Source organism: Chiloscyllium plagiosum, unplaced genomic scaffold (assembly GCF_037043375.1).
Source record: "Chiloscyllium plagiosum isolate Xiang-an unplaced genomic scaffold, Cpla_swu_hap1 HiC_scaffold_26, whole genome shotgun sequence".
In the NCBI taxonomy this organism is placed as follows: domain Eukaryota; kingdom Metazoa; phylum Chordata; class Chondrichthyes; order Orectolobiformes; family Hemiscylliidae; genus Chiloscyllium; species Chiloscyllium plagiosum.
The window spans coordinates 20,540,921-20,558,626 of NW_028270164.1; the positions used below are offsets into that span (position 1 = coordinate 20,540,921).

General features: G+C 41.3%; 1 protein-coding gene across 1 annotated transcript in view; it reads left to right on the top strand.

The window, feature by feature from the left end:
- Nucleotides 1-17,706, top strand: part of LOC122563149 (MAP kinase-activated protein kinase 2) — a 218,465-nt gene that overhangs the window by 174,300 nt on the left and 26,459 nt on the right. Inside the window, exons 3-5 of the mRNA XM_043716616.2 lie at nt 13,188-13,252; nt 13,910-13,989; nt 16,159-16,285. Coding sequence (XP_043572551.1) covers nt 13,188-13,252; nt 13,910-13,989; nt 16,159-16,285 — 272 coding nt within the window. The remainder of the gene's footprint in view (nt 1-13,187; nt 13,253-13,909; nt 13,990-16,158; nt 16,286-17,706) is intronic.

Below are 17,706 nucleotides of genomic sequence, written 5' to 3' on the forward strand. Positions count from 1 at the left end.
GAAAACTAAACACCTGGATACATGAACATCAACTAGCCACAAAAAGACTTGACCACTCTCACAAGAATACATGGGGAGAGGGCAGGAAAATAGAGCTGATGTGCAAGGTCAGCCATGATCTTAAGGAATGGAGGAGCAAGCTCAAAAGCCAGGTCATCCTTCTCCTACTATTTATTTTGCTCTGTAAAAAAGATATACAGAAAACAAGACAGGTGGTGATCAAGCGATGCCAAGCTTGTGCAATGCCTGAGGAAGGGAACGTTGAGAGATGTAAAGAGAGGAACAATTTTACTGTCCAGAAAGTGAAAGAGTAAGATTTGGCAGAGGTACAATGAGTCTTCATTTTGTTCCATGATAATAGTGAGAAATTAAAGTTCCACTTCTCCAATATATGGCAAATGAACAAACAGTTCCATATTTTGCTCCTGAAAAATCCCTCTGAGCATTTGTTCTTTCTCCCTCCAATCATTCTAGTTATTTGATCCATCATGCGACAGACATTGTTCACCAGATTAATAGAACATTGCCAAACTGCCAGATTAGTCCAATAGTCCAAGAGCTTTTCACCTCATGCCTTCAAAATACTCCCTGAATAAAGAATGTCCAGTTACTTATCTACACACTTTGCATAATACTAAAATTTAATAGCAGTGGGAATGCAACAGCTGTAGTGAAATTGTTCGCTCCATTTCAAACACAGGTTTTCAGTGACAGATCTTAATTTCCTTTTTACAGCTTAAACATTGGAATTGGCAAACTAAACTTGCAGATTATATATTTCAGGATGTAGGTTTGCTCACTGAGCTGGAAGGTTCATTTTCAGACATTTCATCACCATACTAGTTAACATCATCAACTGCAACCTCTAGAGTAGAGAATTACTAAGATTTACATTCTTTTTGAATTTAAGATAGAGGAACATGGGGTTCGTCTGGGGAATATTGCTGTTTTTGAGCAGGTCAGTCATGAGCTTGCGGTACTGAGTAACCTAACTTTACTTTTTATTTACTCATGGGATGTGGGCATCTCTGTGAAGGCCAGCATTTGTTACCCATTCCTAATTACCCAATGTCAACCAAATTGCTGTGGGTCTGGAGTCACGTGCAGGCCAGGTCAGGTCAAATGACAGATATGCTTCCTTAACTAGCATTAGTGAATCAGATTTATTTTTGAGGGATGACAGTATTTACATGGATGCCATTAGGCAATCTTTTGATTTCAGTTTTTCTATTAAATTTAAATTTTACCAAGGTATTTGAACATATGTCTGTGAAAGCATTAGCCTGAGGGTCTGAATTAAAGTCTTGTGATTTTCCCACTACCTCCCCTCTTCTATTTCCTATGTCCCTCTGACTGAATACATTTTTGTCCATCTTAGTCATACATATCAGCCCTAAACCTGAGTCGATTAACTCCTAATCCTAGACTCTCCAACCACTCTGCCAAGCTCTTGTAGAAATGTCACATACCTCTCATTTTACAAAGTATAGGAATGGTGGCCCTGTTGGTAACACTGTTGTCTCTGAAATACAATATTGTTCGGTCCAATTCCACTCTAGCATGAGTACCAAAATCTAGGCTGATTCTCTTGTGCAGTACTGAGGGAAATAAAAGATTTCCATTTGTACAGCGGACTTCATGACTACTAGATATCCCAAAATATTTCGCAGTTTCCATTTCTGAAGTCTGGCTAGTTTGCCACAGTGATCTCCCACATACAACTTGCAAATGATCAGAGAAGCACATTATTTCTGATGTTGATGGAAGGGTCAGTGATAAGTGCTGTGCTCTTTGCAATAGTGCCCATTGATCCTTTAAATCCACTGAGAGAACAGGTTGGGCCTTGTGTAATTCAAAGGACTGTGCCTCTGACAGTGCAGCACTTTCTCAGTCCTGTGCCATCACATTATTATTTGTGAGCTCCCATGTTTCCTACACTACAATGGTGAGAATGCTTCTAAAAATAGCTTGATTGGCTGTAAGGCTCTTTGATAAGACTGATGGTTGTAAAACATGCTATATAAATGCAAGTCTTTTTTATTGTTTGATTAGGAATTTTCAGCAATACTGACAATATAACAACTTGATATCTACTATTACCATTCAAGTGAAAGTTCATTTGTCGTGTTAATGAGGTGGTGAAAGGTGCAATTGTGGGAAAAGTATCGTACCATTATAGTGCTTAAGACACAACTAACTACAAGTGTTCTGCATGTGCTTTCATTTATTACATAGGCATTTGCATCAGTGTTTTGAAATAGTTGCTGCCAGCCATTACACATGTCATGGTTGAATCTAAATGCTGTGCAGATGAATCATAGTAAGTCACAACTTACTCCATAACTGACAAGAGTAATGTTGCCCAATGTTTTTGTTTTCATCATCATGCTATGGTATTCCACTGTTTGTCAATAAACGTGACTCTTACTTGGCCAGGCAGTGCCACGTGCAGAGTGAGTAGAGGTAGGAAAAATAAAGTTGCCAATCAGATGATAAATGACTCCACTGAAATGTACGGCACGGAAAACCACACTGCCCGCACTCACACTTGCTGCAATGTTGGAGGTGTGAAAGAAGATGCTTGCTCGCTAGAATAGCAATGCAACAACTGTGCTTTCTATGTAACGTTTCAGATTGATATCCTGCAAAGTACCCATCATAAACATGATTTTAACCCATTGACTTCTGCAGTGTTCAAAGGGTTCACAGCTTGTGATAATTGGCTGAGTTTGGATTGTTTGCTTTTTTGCTTTTTGCTTTCTACCACATATCACATTGCTAGTTTTAGTGTGGTTTTCTGCTGACATGCTGCAGATCAAACCAGTCAGTCTGTTAGAGTTCAGTATGTGACAGTGACAGTTCCATTTGCAATATATGGCAAATGATCTCCCATCCACCCCCTCCAGCCTCATAGTCCCACAACCCCGCACCGCCCGTTTCTACCTCCTGCCCAAAATCCACAAACCTGACTGCCCTAGCCGACCCATTGTCTCAGCCTGCTCCTGCCTCACTGAACTCCTCTCTGCATACCTCGACACGGTCCTGTCCTCCTTAGTCCAAGAACTCCACACCTACGTTTGGGACACCACCCATGCCCTTCACGTCCTCCATGATTTTCGCTTCCCTGGCCCCCAACGCCTTATCTTCACCATACACCTCCATCCCTCATCACGAAAGCCTCAAAGCCCTCCGCTTCTTCCTTTCCCGCCGACCCAAGCAGGACCCTTCCACTGACATCCTCCTTCGACTGACTGAACTGGTCCTCACTCTGAACAACTTCTCTTTCTAATCCTCCCACTTCCTCCAAACCAAAGGAGTAGCCATGGGCACCCACATGGGCCCCAGCTATGCCTGCCTCTTTGTAGGATATGTGGAACAGTCCATCTTCCGCAGCTACACTGGCACCACCCCCTACCTTTTCCTCCGCTACATCAGTGACTGTATCGGCGCTGCCTCATGCTCCCACGAGGAGGTTGAACAGTTCATCCACTTCACTAACACCTTCCACCACGACCTCAAATTTACCTGGACTGTCTCAGACTCCTCCCTCCCCTTCCTAGACCTCTCCATTTCTATCTCGGGCGACCGACTCAACACGGACATTTACTATAAACCGACCGACTCCCACAGCTACCTAGATTACACCTCCTCCCACCCTGCCCCCTGTAAAAATGCAATCCCATATCCCAATTCCTTCGCCTCCGCTGCATCTGCTCCCAGGAGGACCAATTCCAATACCGAACATACAGATGGCCTCCTTCTTCAAAGACTGCAATTTCCCCTCAGACATGGTTGACGATGTTCTCCACTGCACCTCCTCCACTTCTCACTCCTCCACCCTTGAACCCTACCCCTCCAATCGCCACAAGGACAGAACCCCACTAGTCCTTACCTACCACCCCACCAACCTCCAGATACATCGTATCATCCTTCGTCATTTCTGCCACCTCCAAACAGACTCCATCACCAAGGATATATTTCCCTCCCCTCTCCTATCAGCGTTCCAGAAAGACCACTCCCTCCGCGACTCCCTCGTCAGGTCCACACCCCCCACCAACCCAACCTCCACTCCCTGCACCTTCCCCTGCAACTGCAAGAAATGCAAAACTTGCGCCCACACCTCCCCCCTCACTTCCCTCCAAGGCCTCAAGGGATCCTTCCATATCCGTCACAAATTCACCTGCACCTCCACACACATCATTTACTGCATCCGCTGCACCCGATGTGGCCTCCTCTACATTGGGGAGACAGACCGCCTACTTGCGGAATGTTTCAGAGAACACCTCTGGGACACCCGCACCAACCAACCCAACTGCCCCGTGGTGGAACACTTTAACTCCCCCTCCTACTCTGCCAAGGACATGCAGGACCTTGGCCTCCTCCATCGCCAGACCCTGGCCACACGACGACTGGAGGAAGAGCGCCTCATCTTCCGCCTAGGAACCCTCCAACCACAAGGGATGAATGCAGATTTCGCCAGCTTCCTCATTTCCCCTCCCCCTACCTTATCTCAGTCCCAACCCTTGGACTCAGCACTGCCTTCTTGACCTGCAATCTTCTTCCCGACCTCTCCGCCCCCACCCCCTCTTCGGCCTATCACCCTCCCCTTACCGTCCTTCCACCTATCGCATTCCCAACGCCCTTCCCCCAAGTCCCTCCTCCCTACCTTTTATCTTAGCCTGCTTGGCACACCTTCCTCATTCCTGACGAAGGGCTTATGCCCAAAACATCGATTCTCCTGCTCCTTTGATGCTGCTGACCTGCTGCGCTTTTCCAGCAACACATTTTTCATCTCTGATCTCCAGCTTCTGCAGTCCTCACTTTCTCACAGTTCCATTTGCAGTCTCAATCACCTGTCCTGGTATAAAATATTACTGAGAAGTAACACAGTACCTCAAAGATGTAATGTATTTTAATTGAAGAAACATTTTCAATATCAGAATATACTCAAATATTATATCGATCAGTTTTGAAGCCATAGTGTCATGCTGGCACAGTCTCCTGTACTATACCAATAGGAAATAGGAATCCACGTTTGAGTCCTTGAGCTTCCTCAAATCTAAAATACTGTTTTGGATTTATGGTGAGAGATGTTCTGTGGGTTTGATAATGTTCCACAACTATAACCTGCAATCTTTAGCATGTTTAACAAATTAAGATGTCCCAAGGTGCTTCACAGGAAAACTCTAAAATAAAATTTAACTCTCAGCCTTATAAGGTAATATTAGAGTCATAGAGCATGAAAACAGACCCTTCGTCAAACCTGTCCATGCCGACCAGATATCCCAACCCAATCTAGTCCCACTTACCAGCACCCGGCCCATAATCCCTCCAAACCCTTCCTATTCATATACCCATCCAAATGCCTTTTAAATGTTGCAATTGTACCAGCCTCCACCACTTCCCTGGCAGCTCATTCCATACACGTACCACCCTCTGCGTGAAAAAGTTGCCCCTTAGGTCTTTCTTATATCTTTCCCCTCTCACCCTAAATCTATGCCCTCTAGTTCTGGACTCTCCCAACCCAGGGAAAAGACTTTGTCTATTTATCCTATCCATGCCCCTCATAATTTTGTAAACCTCTATAAGGTCACCCCTCAGGCTCCGACGCTCCAGGGAAAACATCCCCAGCCTGTTCAGCCTCTCCCTGTAGCTCAAATCCTCCAATCCTGCCAACATCCTTGTAAATATTTTCTGAACCCTTTCAAGTTTCACATCTTTCCAATAGGAAGAGACCAGAATTGCACGCGATATTCTGACAGTGGCCTAACCAATGTCCTATACAGCCGCAACATGACCTCCCAACTCCTGTACTCAATACTCTGACCGATAAAGGAAAGCATTCCAAACGCCTTCTTCACTATCCTATCTAACTGCGACTCCACTTTCAAGGAGCTATGAACCTGCACTCCAAAGTCTCTTTGTTCAGCAACACTCTCTAGGACCTTAGGGTAGACAGGCTGAAAGCTTAGACAAAGAGGTAGCTTTAAGGAGTGCTTTAATGGAGGAAAGAGGAGGTAGAGATGTTTGGAGATGGAATTCCAGAATTTGGGGCTGAGGCACTGAAAGAATAGCTATAGGAGGATAGCGAATTGAAAGAGGCCGAGGTGGGCAAGAGCTTAGATCTCAAAACTTAGTAGAATTCAAGCCAGTTGCAGAGATGGGGGAAACAGAGTCATGATGGAATTTGAAAACCAGGATGAGAATGGTAAAATCTGGAAGATGTTGAAGAAGAGGAAGTAAGTATTCAATCACTCTGTCTCACCTAACACAAGGCCAACTTTAGCTCTTCAGTAGAAAATGGCAGAGGGGCAATTGTGATGTTGCACTTGTAAGGATGCGGGCTTGCCCTTCTATACAAATGTGCTTTACATCGTGATCATTTCTCTCAAATGACCATAAGAGTTCCACTGATATAAAGTTTGAACAGTCGCATTAGGCCATTATAAAAAGAGCACTTGATCAGCTGCTTTGTCTTTAGTCAGACCTTTCCATCTAAATATCCATCTGTTCCCATGACTGTCTTTTTAACTTATATTATTCAATATTCTTTGACTCTTCACCCTGGCCTTTTCATCTCTTGATTAGAACTGTCATATGGCTCACTGTCTCATAATTAAGCTTTTCTCAATGTTTTATGCCAATTCTCCTATGATCCCCATTCATCAGTCTTCCCTGTAGTGCTGTAGATAGAAGCCTGGCCTCCTGGTAGCTGCTGGTAATCTGTGCTCCCAAGATGAGGAAAGCAAAGGAGGTGAAATTGAAAAGAGAAGAGGAACAACTGGCTTTTGTAAAGAAAGTCGGAGCAGCGTCTAGAACCAGAAATCTCAGTACTTGTCGCACTTGAGATTTTAAAAACTTTTTTATACTAAGAAAAGGTGCTATAAAGTGATAGTATAGGGGTATCACTGATCTGTGTTGTATTCTAAAAGCCGATTGGTGAAGAACAGTACTGGGGCCAGTCTGGAGCTGATAGAACACTATACACAAGGTTATTAACATTTGTTTACAGAGTTGCACGTAAAGCATTCACCTCCTAACCCAGAAGGAAAAGCCAGTAAAACTGGTGAATGGGGAGATCCAAGATGGCGGCGACCCAGTAAGTCTGAGCCTGCAGCGCTTTGCCTAAGACTCAGGCAAAATGGGGCGCCCACCTTCACCATGCCTTTTAAATCATTCAGGATAGCTTTTGCTCAGCATACTTAGTTATTTCACATCAAGCTTTAATAGTTTGGTGTTTTTTTAAAAATGACTAAGGGCAAAAACTCCCGCAGCTTCCAACAGGCAGGGACTCCTCCCCCACTCCCTCCCGCAGTAGCAGGGACGTCCACGGCTGCCTCGTGGGGCTTACCTGTGGAGACAAGCCTGATCTCTGAGATTGTCAAACTCCAGGAGAAGATTGACATGTCCATCGAGGAGGCCTGGTCCAGATGGGAGTCTAGAACGGGTTTTTCTTTTTTCTTCATCTTATTTAGTTGCCTATTACTTGCTGGGATTGTAATTTTGTAACTTCTGCAGCATGACTGAGAGATCGAAAAACTTGAGCAGCGCATCGGAGGGGCGGAGCAACAGGCCGCGACCTCGGAGACTGCTGCTGAGTCATCCGTGGGTCAGGTCCGGGCTCAGGAGCAGTGAGTCCGGACCCTGGAGAAGCACTTCGACAACCTGTCTGAAAGATATTCAGTTGCTGGGCCTTCCCAAATGAGAAGAGGAAGGCCAGCTTGTGGATTTCTTGGATCAATGGCCCCCTACAATTATTGAAGTTGGAGTTGGAATTGGGCCAGGTGCAGGTGTAATGGGACTCACCGGGTTGCTATACGCAGGCCCGGGTCGGACCAGCGCCCCTGCCCAGTTCTAGTCCGACTTCAATGTTATAAAGAAAAACAAATGCTCCTCGAGGCCTCCAGAGTCCTGGGGAAGGATCCCCAGGCCATGATGTACAAGGGCTTCAGGATAACGCTTTTTCAGGACTTCTCTCCAGTCGTGGTCTGCAAGAGGAGGGCATTCGATGAGGCGAAAAAGCGTAAAAGAGACTTAAATATTCAATACTCCATGTGTTATCCGGCAACGCTGCACTTCAGCCATGGAGGATCCATATATAACTTTGGATCACTGGAGAAAGTAAAAGAATTCTTGGACTCTCTCAAATAGACTGCAGTACTTGAACTGTATGGATAACGACTTTATTTTGCCGCCTCTCCCCCACCCCTTTTGTTTATCCTTCTTTCTTTCTCCATCTCTCTTTCTCTCATCTTTCTCTGGGGGTGTTAGGGGTGGGGTGGTGGCTTGTTCTTGACTCTTTATTTGGTGTCCTTTTTATAGCTCATGCGGCTTATCCGATTTGTGGGGTAGAACGGGGTTTTCTTTTTTCTTCATATTAGTTGTCTAATAATTGCTGGGATTGTAATTTTGTAACTTTATATATTTCTATTTTATATTGTTTTTATTAAATGTACGCAGGTATTGTTGTGGGGGAGGGATGGATCATCACTTTTAACTTCTGTTTTATAAGACACTTGAATTTATTTACTGCATTCTGTAGTGCCTGGGCCAAGGGCAGAGCCCTAGCTAGGAGAGGTTATGGTGGGGCTATTGATAGGTAGTTATGCCCCCTGGGAGCAAGGGGGAAAGTCTCCTTTCAAATATGTTTTGCGTTATTTTTATTTAGGAGTAGTTCTTAATTCTGTTGATTTAAGTGTTCTAAAGAGTTTTTCTATTTTTGAGTTTTCTATGGTCTTTATTCATTGTCTTTTGGATGGGGTTCTTCCTCCTGGGGGGGGTCTTAGGCTGGCCCAGACGATCATGGCTAGCCATTCGTTTAGGTGGTGCACCTAGAATGTCAAGGGGAGCAATTCGCCAATCAAAAGGAAAAAGATATTATCAAGTCTTAAAAAAGAAAGGGTTGATGTAGCTCTCTTACAGGAGACACATCTCCTTGATAAAGAACACTTAAAGCTACAACAGGGTGGGTTTGGTCAGGCTTTCTTTTCATCTTTCAGCTCAAAAAGTAGGGGAATAACCATTCTTATTCAGAAGAATCTTTCTTTCCAAATGTTAAGCCAGATAAAAGATGAGTCTGGACAGTATATATTGATCAAAGCCCTAGTACATGGAGAGGAATATGGAATTTTGGATCTTTATTGTCCCCCGGCACACCTCTTTTAATTTGTAACGGAAGCGTTCTCTAAGTTAATGGCTTTCGGGGTCCGCTATACAATTATAGGGGGAGATTTTAACTGTATTATTGACCCAGAGATGGATAGGTTACCTAGGAACACTACGGGTATATCTCTGAGATCTAGACAGCTGGTAGATCTGAATAAGGAGCTAGGACTAGTAGATGTGTCTTCATCCACAGGGTAGAGACCTTACTTTCTACTCTAACCCACACAAGTGCCATACCAGAATTGATTTTTTTTTTCCCCCTCGACCCTTTTGAATTCGATACTGTCTTGTAAAATAGGTAATATAACTATTTCTGATCATGCAGCAGTATATATGGAAGTCAAGACTAGGGATAATGGGATAGGGCCCCGATATTGGCATATGGATCTTTTCATATTGAAGGATTGCAAATTTATAAAGTATTTTTCACAGGAATTTAAAACTTTCTGGGAAATTAACTCAGGTACGGCCAGTAACCCTTCGATGATGTGGGAAACCACTAAGGCATATGCTCGAGGCTTGGTCATCTCAAATTCTGCGACCCGGAAAAGACCTCGAGGCTCGCTTGAAGGCAGCAGAGACAGCGTATGTTGATAGGCCCTCCATTACTAAACTACAGCGGAACACAGCCCTTAGGGCAGCCTTGAATACCGCACTTGCCCAAACAGCAAAGAGGGAAATATTATTCGCAAAGCCGAGATTATTTGAATATGGTGACAAGCCTGGCAGATATCTAGCATACCTTGCCAGAAAGAAAAAGGCTCCTCGTCTTCTATATCCTATGAGAATGCTCCCATTGATGTTGCCGAGATAGGCGTTACATAAGCTTTACGATTGGCTTGGCTCCTTTATTTGGAATCGTAGAGGGGCCCTTTATCAAATTAGAAAAGCTGCAGCTCCCACAAGCAAGGGGAGGACTGGACTTTCTAGATTACAGGAGGTACCAATTGAGCTCCTTATTATCTTATGTAGCTGACTGGGTCTCTTGTGACCCACAATCAATTTGGTTAGATATTGAGACCTCCCAAGCAAAATGTCCCCTCATCAATCTATTATTTATGGATAAGATGAGAGTTATTATGGACTATTGTAAAAACACTATTGTACTAAATACAATTAAAGCATGGAGGACAATGCAAAAAACCTCTCCTTATACATCTACAGAGGGAGCATCGGGATTCCAACCAGGGCTGACAGATGCTACATTTAAAACTTGGAAGTCCAGAGGTATCTCCTGTTTAGGAGACCTGTTTGATGGGGACAGGTCTCCTAAACCTGTCCTTTGAGCAGAAGTTTGGACTGCCTAACAAGGACCTTTTTTAGTATTTTCAAATACAAGACTTTATACAAAAGAAGACCACGCTGATAGTCAATCGTAAAATATTGGATAGGGAAAGGAGAGTGCTATGGCCAATGGGGCCACCCTCTGTCAGTACTCTTTATCATTCACTATGCAGTAAGGTCTCGAAGAACATGGAACGATTATATAAAATCTGGAATCAAGAATTAGGGTTGGAAATCTCTTTAGAAATGTGGGAGGACATCTGGGAAAATGCCAGAAAGATCTCTATCTTAACAGAACTCAGGCTACTCAATTAAAGATACTTCACAGGGCTCATATGGCACCCTGAACGACTCACAAAATTCAAGGCAGGAGCATCCCCAGTGTGTCCTAAATGTAAAATAAAAGTTGGCATTCTCACGCATTGTCTATGGACATGCCATAAGATCTGTAGGTATTGGATAAAGTAGCGAATGCCTTGACAGAGATCTTGGGTATGGAGATTAGATTGGATCCAATATCCAATGTCCCTACTTTTGGGCCCTTCAGATTTTCCCTCCCTGGATGTATACGGGAGGAAATTATTTGCTATCCTCTCCTTTTGTGCAAGAAAAATATTTTAGTGAATTGGGTAGCTGAAGGTCCCCCAGGACTTTCAAACTGGCACAGGATAGTCATGGAATATATCCCCCTTGACTCCCTCACAAATATGGTGCACCAAAAAACGGAATTGTTTCATAAAACATGACAGCCCTTTTTGAACTATATCGACACACATATTTCGGCCATATGGTCCAGGGCTTTTGTTTAGCCGTGCTAATGGTTCTGGCTGGTTTGGGGGCTCCCAGGAGGAGGAATCCCGTATAAATACAGGTTCTATTATGACTTGATGGAAATCTGTTTTGAGCATGTATCTAGTTATTTAATTACTTTGTTGTTTACTGTTAGTAATGTATGATATCCTATTTTATGTTTTGGTTGTTTGTAGAATAGATTAGTAGTTGGGCTTTTTCTTTTTTTCTTTTTTTTTATTTGATTTTATATTGGTGCTGTTATCATATTGTAAAGTGGAATACACTTGTTTGTATTATTTTTATAATTTTGTAAAAAAATCTTTAAAATTTTCTTTTTTCAATACAAATACCTACAAAAAAACTGCTGAATAAGATATACATAAGGTTTAACATGTCTTGTATACTTCAAAATGGGGGTCCAGTACACTTGGGACTTCAGTTTCCAAGGAGTACTTTTTAAAAATTGTTTCTTTCCTCTGGGAATCTAAACATAGTCTGCATCTATTTATACAGATTGATGCAGTGGGTAGCACTCCTGCTTCTCAGCAAGAACGTTTAGGTTTGAGTGCCATCCAAGAGATACCATTCATAACACAGCCAACCAGTTTGATTATAAATCTGCCATGGAAAGTGGCAAGGTTGGGAGAGATTTCTGGTCTGTCGTGTGGTGGTAATTTTTATTATTTTTAATGAAAAAAAAATCAGTAGCTCCAAACTGCAACCCACATGTTCCTGTAGCACTCAGACTCACTGAGAACTGTCACACACCAGCTCCATTTATAAGGACCCAAGCGATTCCACTGTTAATGTGCATCATCTTCATTGATTACATATAAATTAACATACAATTTACAAGCTACACAGGAAAGAAACATCCTTTTACCAAGCCTTGCATTTTGTACAATACTAAAACTTAGGTTAACAGGTATATGTAGTCATATTGGAACTCATAATTTTAATTCTAGTCTTTGAGTTTAATGAGTCAGAATCAAGAGCCACTGTAATCATGTTCAACATCCCTGGGCTTGAGAGAGTTATAATAGGATTGGCTAGTTACTGATTTCTAAAGTTGGTTCCCTACAGGAAAATAATCATTGAGGGATATCAAGAGCGGGGTAGATTGATGTTGACTGTTGTGTCTGGACAATAGAATAACCTACCAATTGTTAATGCTTAAGTTCAGAAAAAGTTAATAATATCAAGCTGTAGATTTTTCCAGTCACCTTAGAGTCTTCAAATCTTGCCAGCATCCTATTGAAATCTTAATATATACTGCTTATTGAACAGATATACTAATCAAATTCCTTTGCTGATTAACTTTTTTAAAAGTCTGTATAGGTTAATACATTTATTAGTGGAAAGATTCAATTTGATTTATTGTCACGTGTACCAAAATACAGTGAAAAATGTTTGTTTACATAATATCCAGGCAAATCATAGCTTACATAATTACAACAGGGTAATAGAACAGAATGCAGAATATAATGTCACAGCTACAGAGAAGGTGCAGAGAAAGATCAATTTTCAAAAGAGAGGTCCATTCAGAAGTCTGATAGCATGGAGAAGAAGCTATTCTTGAATCTGGTACATGTCTTCAAACTTTTATATATTTTGCCCAATGGAAGAGGGTGGACGAGAATATTAATAGGGTCGGAGGGATCTTTAATTATGTTGGCTACTTACTGAGGCAATGGGAAGTATCGAGGGAGTCAACGGAAGGGAGATAGCTTGTTTGCATTCACAGCTTTCTAATTTCTTGCATTCTTGGGCAGAGCAGTTGCCATACCAAGATGTGATGCAACGGATAGGATGCTTTCTATGGTGCATCTATATTGCAAGGAGATGTGCCAACATAATCACAACTAGCATTGCCCTAGCTCTATTTTGACGGATGGATTAAATTTCCATAGTCATTGTTGATCTTGCAAAATGCTTCTTCTTTGCAGTATGGAAGGAGGGGAGCTGTTCAGCAGAATCCAGGACAGAGGGGATCAAGCATTCACAGAGAGAGGTAAGTGCAAATTCTCGATCCAATTTTGTAACAGGATCAGTAAGTGTATCTTGCTGGATCATTCCTGATGGCAGTGCTACTTAATATCATAGTTGTATATGGGACAGAGAGCAGTTAATCAGCTCATGAGTTCTTGCTGATTCTCCAGTAGGGTACAATCAGTCTCAACCTCTGTAATGACTCTTGTCATTCTTTACTTTTACAACTGATGATATTTGTTGCTTTTATTTTGCCTACTATAGCCAGTGACTTCCGTGTGCTCAGTTTTTTCCTTTACACAGATTCAAACTAGAAGAATTGTAATGTTTCTGCACAGTGCAAAAAAATTGATACATGGGATGTGATTAGCAAGGCCAATATTGATTTCTCATCTCTAATTGCCCTTAAGAAGTGGTAGTGAGCTCTCTTCTTGAATCATTGAGGACCAGGATAAAGGTGCACCACAGTATTGTTAGGTTGGGAGCTCCAGGATTTTTGGCCAAGTGACATTGAAGGAATGGCAATGTATTTCCAAGTCAGAATGGTGTGTCCAAAATGACAAATGTGCACCTACTCCTGGCAGGTTCCCAAAGTCCCGCTGTCTTTCCTATCCTGTTAGTAAACAATTATGGCCAGATTTATAAAAAGTAGAAACACAATATATTACATCTTCTACAGAGGCTTCTGAAATCATGAAAAGTATTGGAGAAGCAGTACAGCACCTACATTCAGTGAACATTGCACATCGAGATGTGAAGGTAAGCTGCAGCTTATATTCCATTAAATTCAAGTGTGCGGGTGAAGAGTAGTCTGAGCAACCACTTGAATATGGTGAACCATTTATCTCTCAGCCAGCAAACCACAAACTTGACCATTTCCTATTGTATTTGCAGAATCAGAAACACATATCACCTGTATGTGGATATTGACTGCTTGCATATTTATTAAAAAATCTGCTTTTTGTCATCTTATAGATGTATAACGAATCTAGACTCATTATAGCAAGTGTTTTGTTTAATTGCATTCTCCATTAAATCCAGAAAAAAAGTTTGTTTTAAACTCTGTCAATTGTAAATTTATGCTTTTCTGTTCTTTGCACAGTTGCAAGTTTAGTGTTCTGAACAGATATAAATTCAATGGTGTTGCCAGTCAACTGGTGTTCCCCTTAGAAAGAAAATTGGGTTGTTTCATGCTTTCACTTTTTAACTAATTTTATAGTGTTGAATAATATTGAAAACCTATTGGGATGAAGAAATCTTGTTCTTTTAGTTTCTGTGTCCAATTTCAAGTACTGTACAAATTGTCCTTATTTCTGAGTAAATTTGCAGGAAGTCAAGAATTGTGAAACGCTAATTTCTATTATTATCCACTTTCAGTATGAGTAATTCTTCAATATCAATATTTGCCTGCAATCCTCATGGTAATAAAAGCACTTATTAATATTAATTCAATTTAGGAAGTTCATATGTGAATGTACTCCATCGTTGGAAGTAGACTGCCTACTTGATGCAGTTGCTGTAATTCAGTGAGCAGAGGAGCTCCCCAATAAATTGAATCTGTCAGGAAATGGAATATGTTCCTTTGGGGATAACATATCCATTGGCATCCCTCCAGTTTTGTTTTTTTATATTTGAGGTGTTAGTATTATTATTGACTTGTTGTTGCTTGGTTCCTCTGGTTTCGCAGCTATCAACTTTAATTTGACATTAAGGCATCCATTCCCTATCAAATAACTGAGGAGGGATAAACTGTGAATATTTTGAATGGGATTAAAAGAGTGATAACAGTCCCAGTAGTTAAGCAGTCTTTCATACTCCCTGACGGTGTTCATGTTTGATTATATAAAGTCGCAGGGAGGAAGGCATTCATTTTGCAGTAGGCTGATACGGTGGCTGGCTGGTATAATAAGAGAATCATCTTACAAAGAGCTCCAGGATGGATGAAGGGCTAAATGAAGCTTTTTGTATTGGTCACTTGGAGTTTCAAATTCAGGTCTTTTTAGTTGACATGATTGAAACAAAATTCTTTTTAAGGAAAAGCTCCAGATAGTGGAGTCAGTAAGACATTGTATTCACCTCTTAAAATCTTGATTTTTTTTTACTCCAATGATTTCAGTCTGATATGAGATCCGGTCCCATTGGGCATAGTATATGTATATGAAACGAGACTGATATGAACTCCGATGGGCCAAGAGATGATGGGCATGGGAACTGAAACAGTATTATTGTCGGCCAGTTTTCTGGGGTAGAGTAGATGGTGCTTTTCTATGTCTCTGGTTGTGCTGTACTTTGTCTTAGAGTTTGATATTGACACTGGATACTCAAAGTAGGAAGAACAAGCCCATTTTCTTAAACAAGCATCTCTGTTGAAGTAATTTTTTTTTAAAAAAAGTTATTTTTCTTTATTAAGCTTCTGACTTCTTCAGTTGGGCTGCACACAATTAGGACATTTTCTTTCTAGGCCATTAAAATCAGGTTGCTGGAAATAAAACGTATCTTCTGTGGTTATTAGCTCCTGTAGCTGCTCTGTTTCATTCAGTTCATGTTAATGCAGTTGTTTTGATGTTTTTGAAAGTCATTGCCAAGTATCTCTGGGGGTGGGGGCATATTTTGAGAGCTTTGCTGACTTCCCTGGGCATTCACCTTGCCACAAGTGAAAGCGTTTACTTTGCTAGCATCCAAATACTGTCATTTTCATATTACACAATATTTATCTCTTCCAAGTTTATGAACAAACACAATAGTTTATATAAAATTCTTTATATATGAACTGTAACCAGCTTTATTAAATGTTCAGTTAACTGTAGTAACTCGTTGAGTGGAGTGTTTTTTTTTCTGAATTTAAAGATTAACGGGTTGATTTTTTTTTGTTTGCAATACTGTTATAAACAGTAAAAATAATTAAGTGCTCTTGCATTTCTTCTGCAGCCAGAAAATCTGTTGTACACCACCAAAAGACCCAATGCTATTCTGAAACTAACAGATTTTGGTTTTGCCAAAGAAACCACCAGCTTCAATTCGTTAGCTACCCCTTGCTACACACCATATTATGTTGGTAAGTTACTATAATTGACAGTACGAAGCATAATGGTCATTTGCAGTGAAACTCCCTTGCAACATAACCCCTTTTTAGAATGGAGTTTCAAGAGTCTTGCTGCAGTTAGTCATTCAGTTCTCTTTCGATCGGGTGGAACACATCATAGAATCGTGATGTGGCAAATAATGTTTTTTTTTAATGAAAGTGCTAATGGTTCACACAAATAACAGGGTTAATGTATTTTTTAAAACGTGCACCAACCTATGCTTTTTAATCTTGCTAAAATCCAACAAAGTATTGGGCAAAAGTTTAAAATGTTAGAATGCAGAATACAATGTCTGTGTATTTGGGCTCTGTTTGAATTGATGATTTAACATGGTGGAGGGGTGGTAAGGTTCAGAGCAGCATTCTCATTACTTGTGCCGGTTTATGGGGAGGTAGTGGCCTAATGGTATTATCACTGGACTGTAAACCTAGAGATTCAGATAATGTTCTGGGGATGCAGGTTCGAATCCTGCCACAGCAGATGGTTGAATTTGAATTGAATTTTTAAAAATCTGGAATTAAGAGTGACTGTGAATCCATTATCGATTTGTCAGGAAAAACCCATCTCGTTCACTTATGTCCTCTAGGGAAGGAAACTAACATCCTTACCTGGACTGGCCTACACATGACTCCAGACCCACAGCAATGTGGTTGACTCTTAACTGCCCCCTGGGCACTTAGGGATGGGTAATAAATGCTGGCCCAGCCAGTAACGTCCTCATCCTGTGAATCAATTAAAAAAAAAGTTGAAGCTGCTGTTTTGAACATTTTAGGGTTGACATTATTCCGAGGATACTGGCAATAAGTAAGAGCTAAACATCAGGTCCTTTCCCTCTGTACAGCTAATCACAACATTATTAAGTGTGCTTCCTGTGTGGTCTGATGCATTGCAAGTAATATACAATGGTGGGAAGCGATAAGAAGTTTAAGCAAAGAAGGCGCAGGGCTGGGAAAATGAGACCAGCCAAGTAAAGCTACTGAGGAAGGGAGTGTGAAATGAGGATTATTAAAATGCCAGGAAAATGCATGTTTTGCACACGTAGACCACTAGAAATGAAGTGGGAGAAGTGGAAGCAATGATTTTATAGGAAGATGTAAACTTCAAAGCATTAACAGAAAACTGGAAAAAGACTGCCAAAGAAGAAATTATGATAGAGGAGGTAAGAATGAAAGCAAAGCAGTGATATTTCTAAGAGAGGGCATGATTTAGAATATTAATGTAGAACAGGAAGGACAGTTAGAGGTGAAACTCAAAGATTTGTTGCATTAATAGAAGTGAATTAGAGACGTCCAAATGTGTGAATGAAACATTCAACCAGATTAGAAAAATAAATAGGAATAACAAAATTGTGCTGAGTGGCTTTATATGTCCATTGACCAATCAGGAGAAGGAG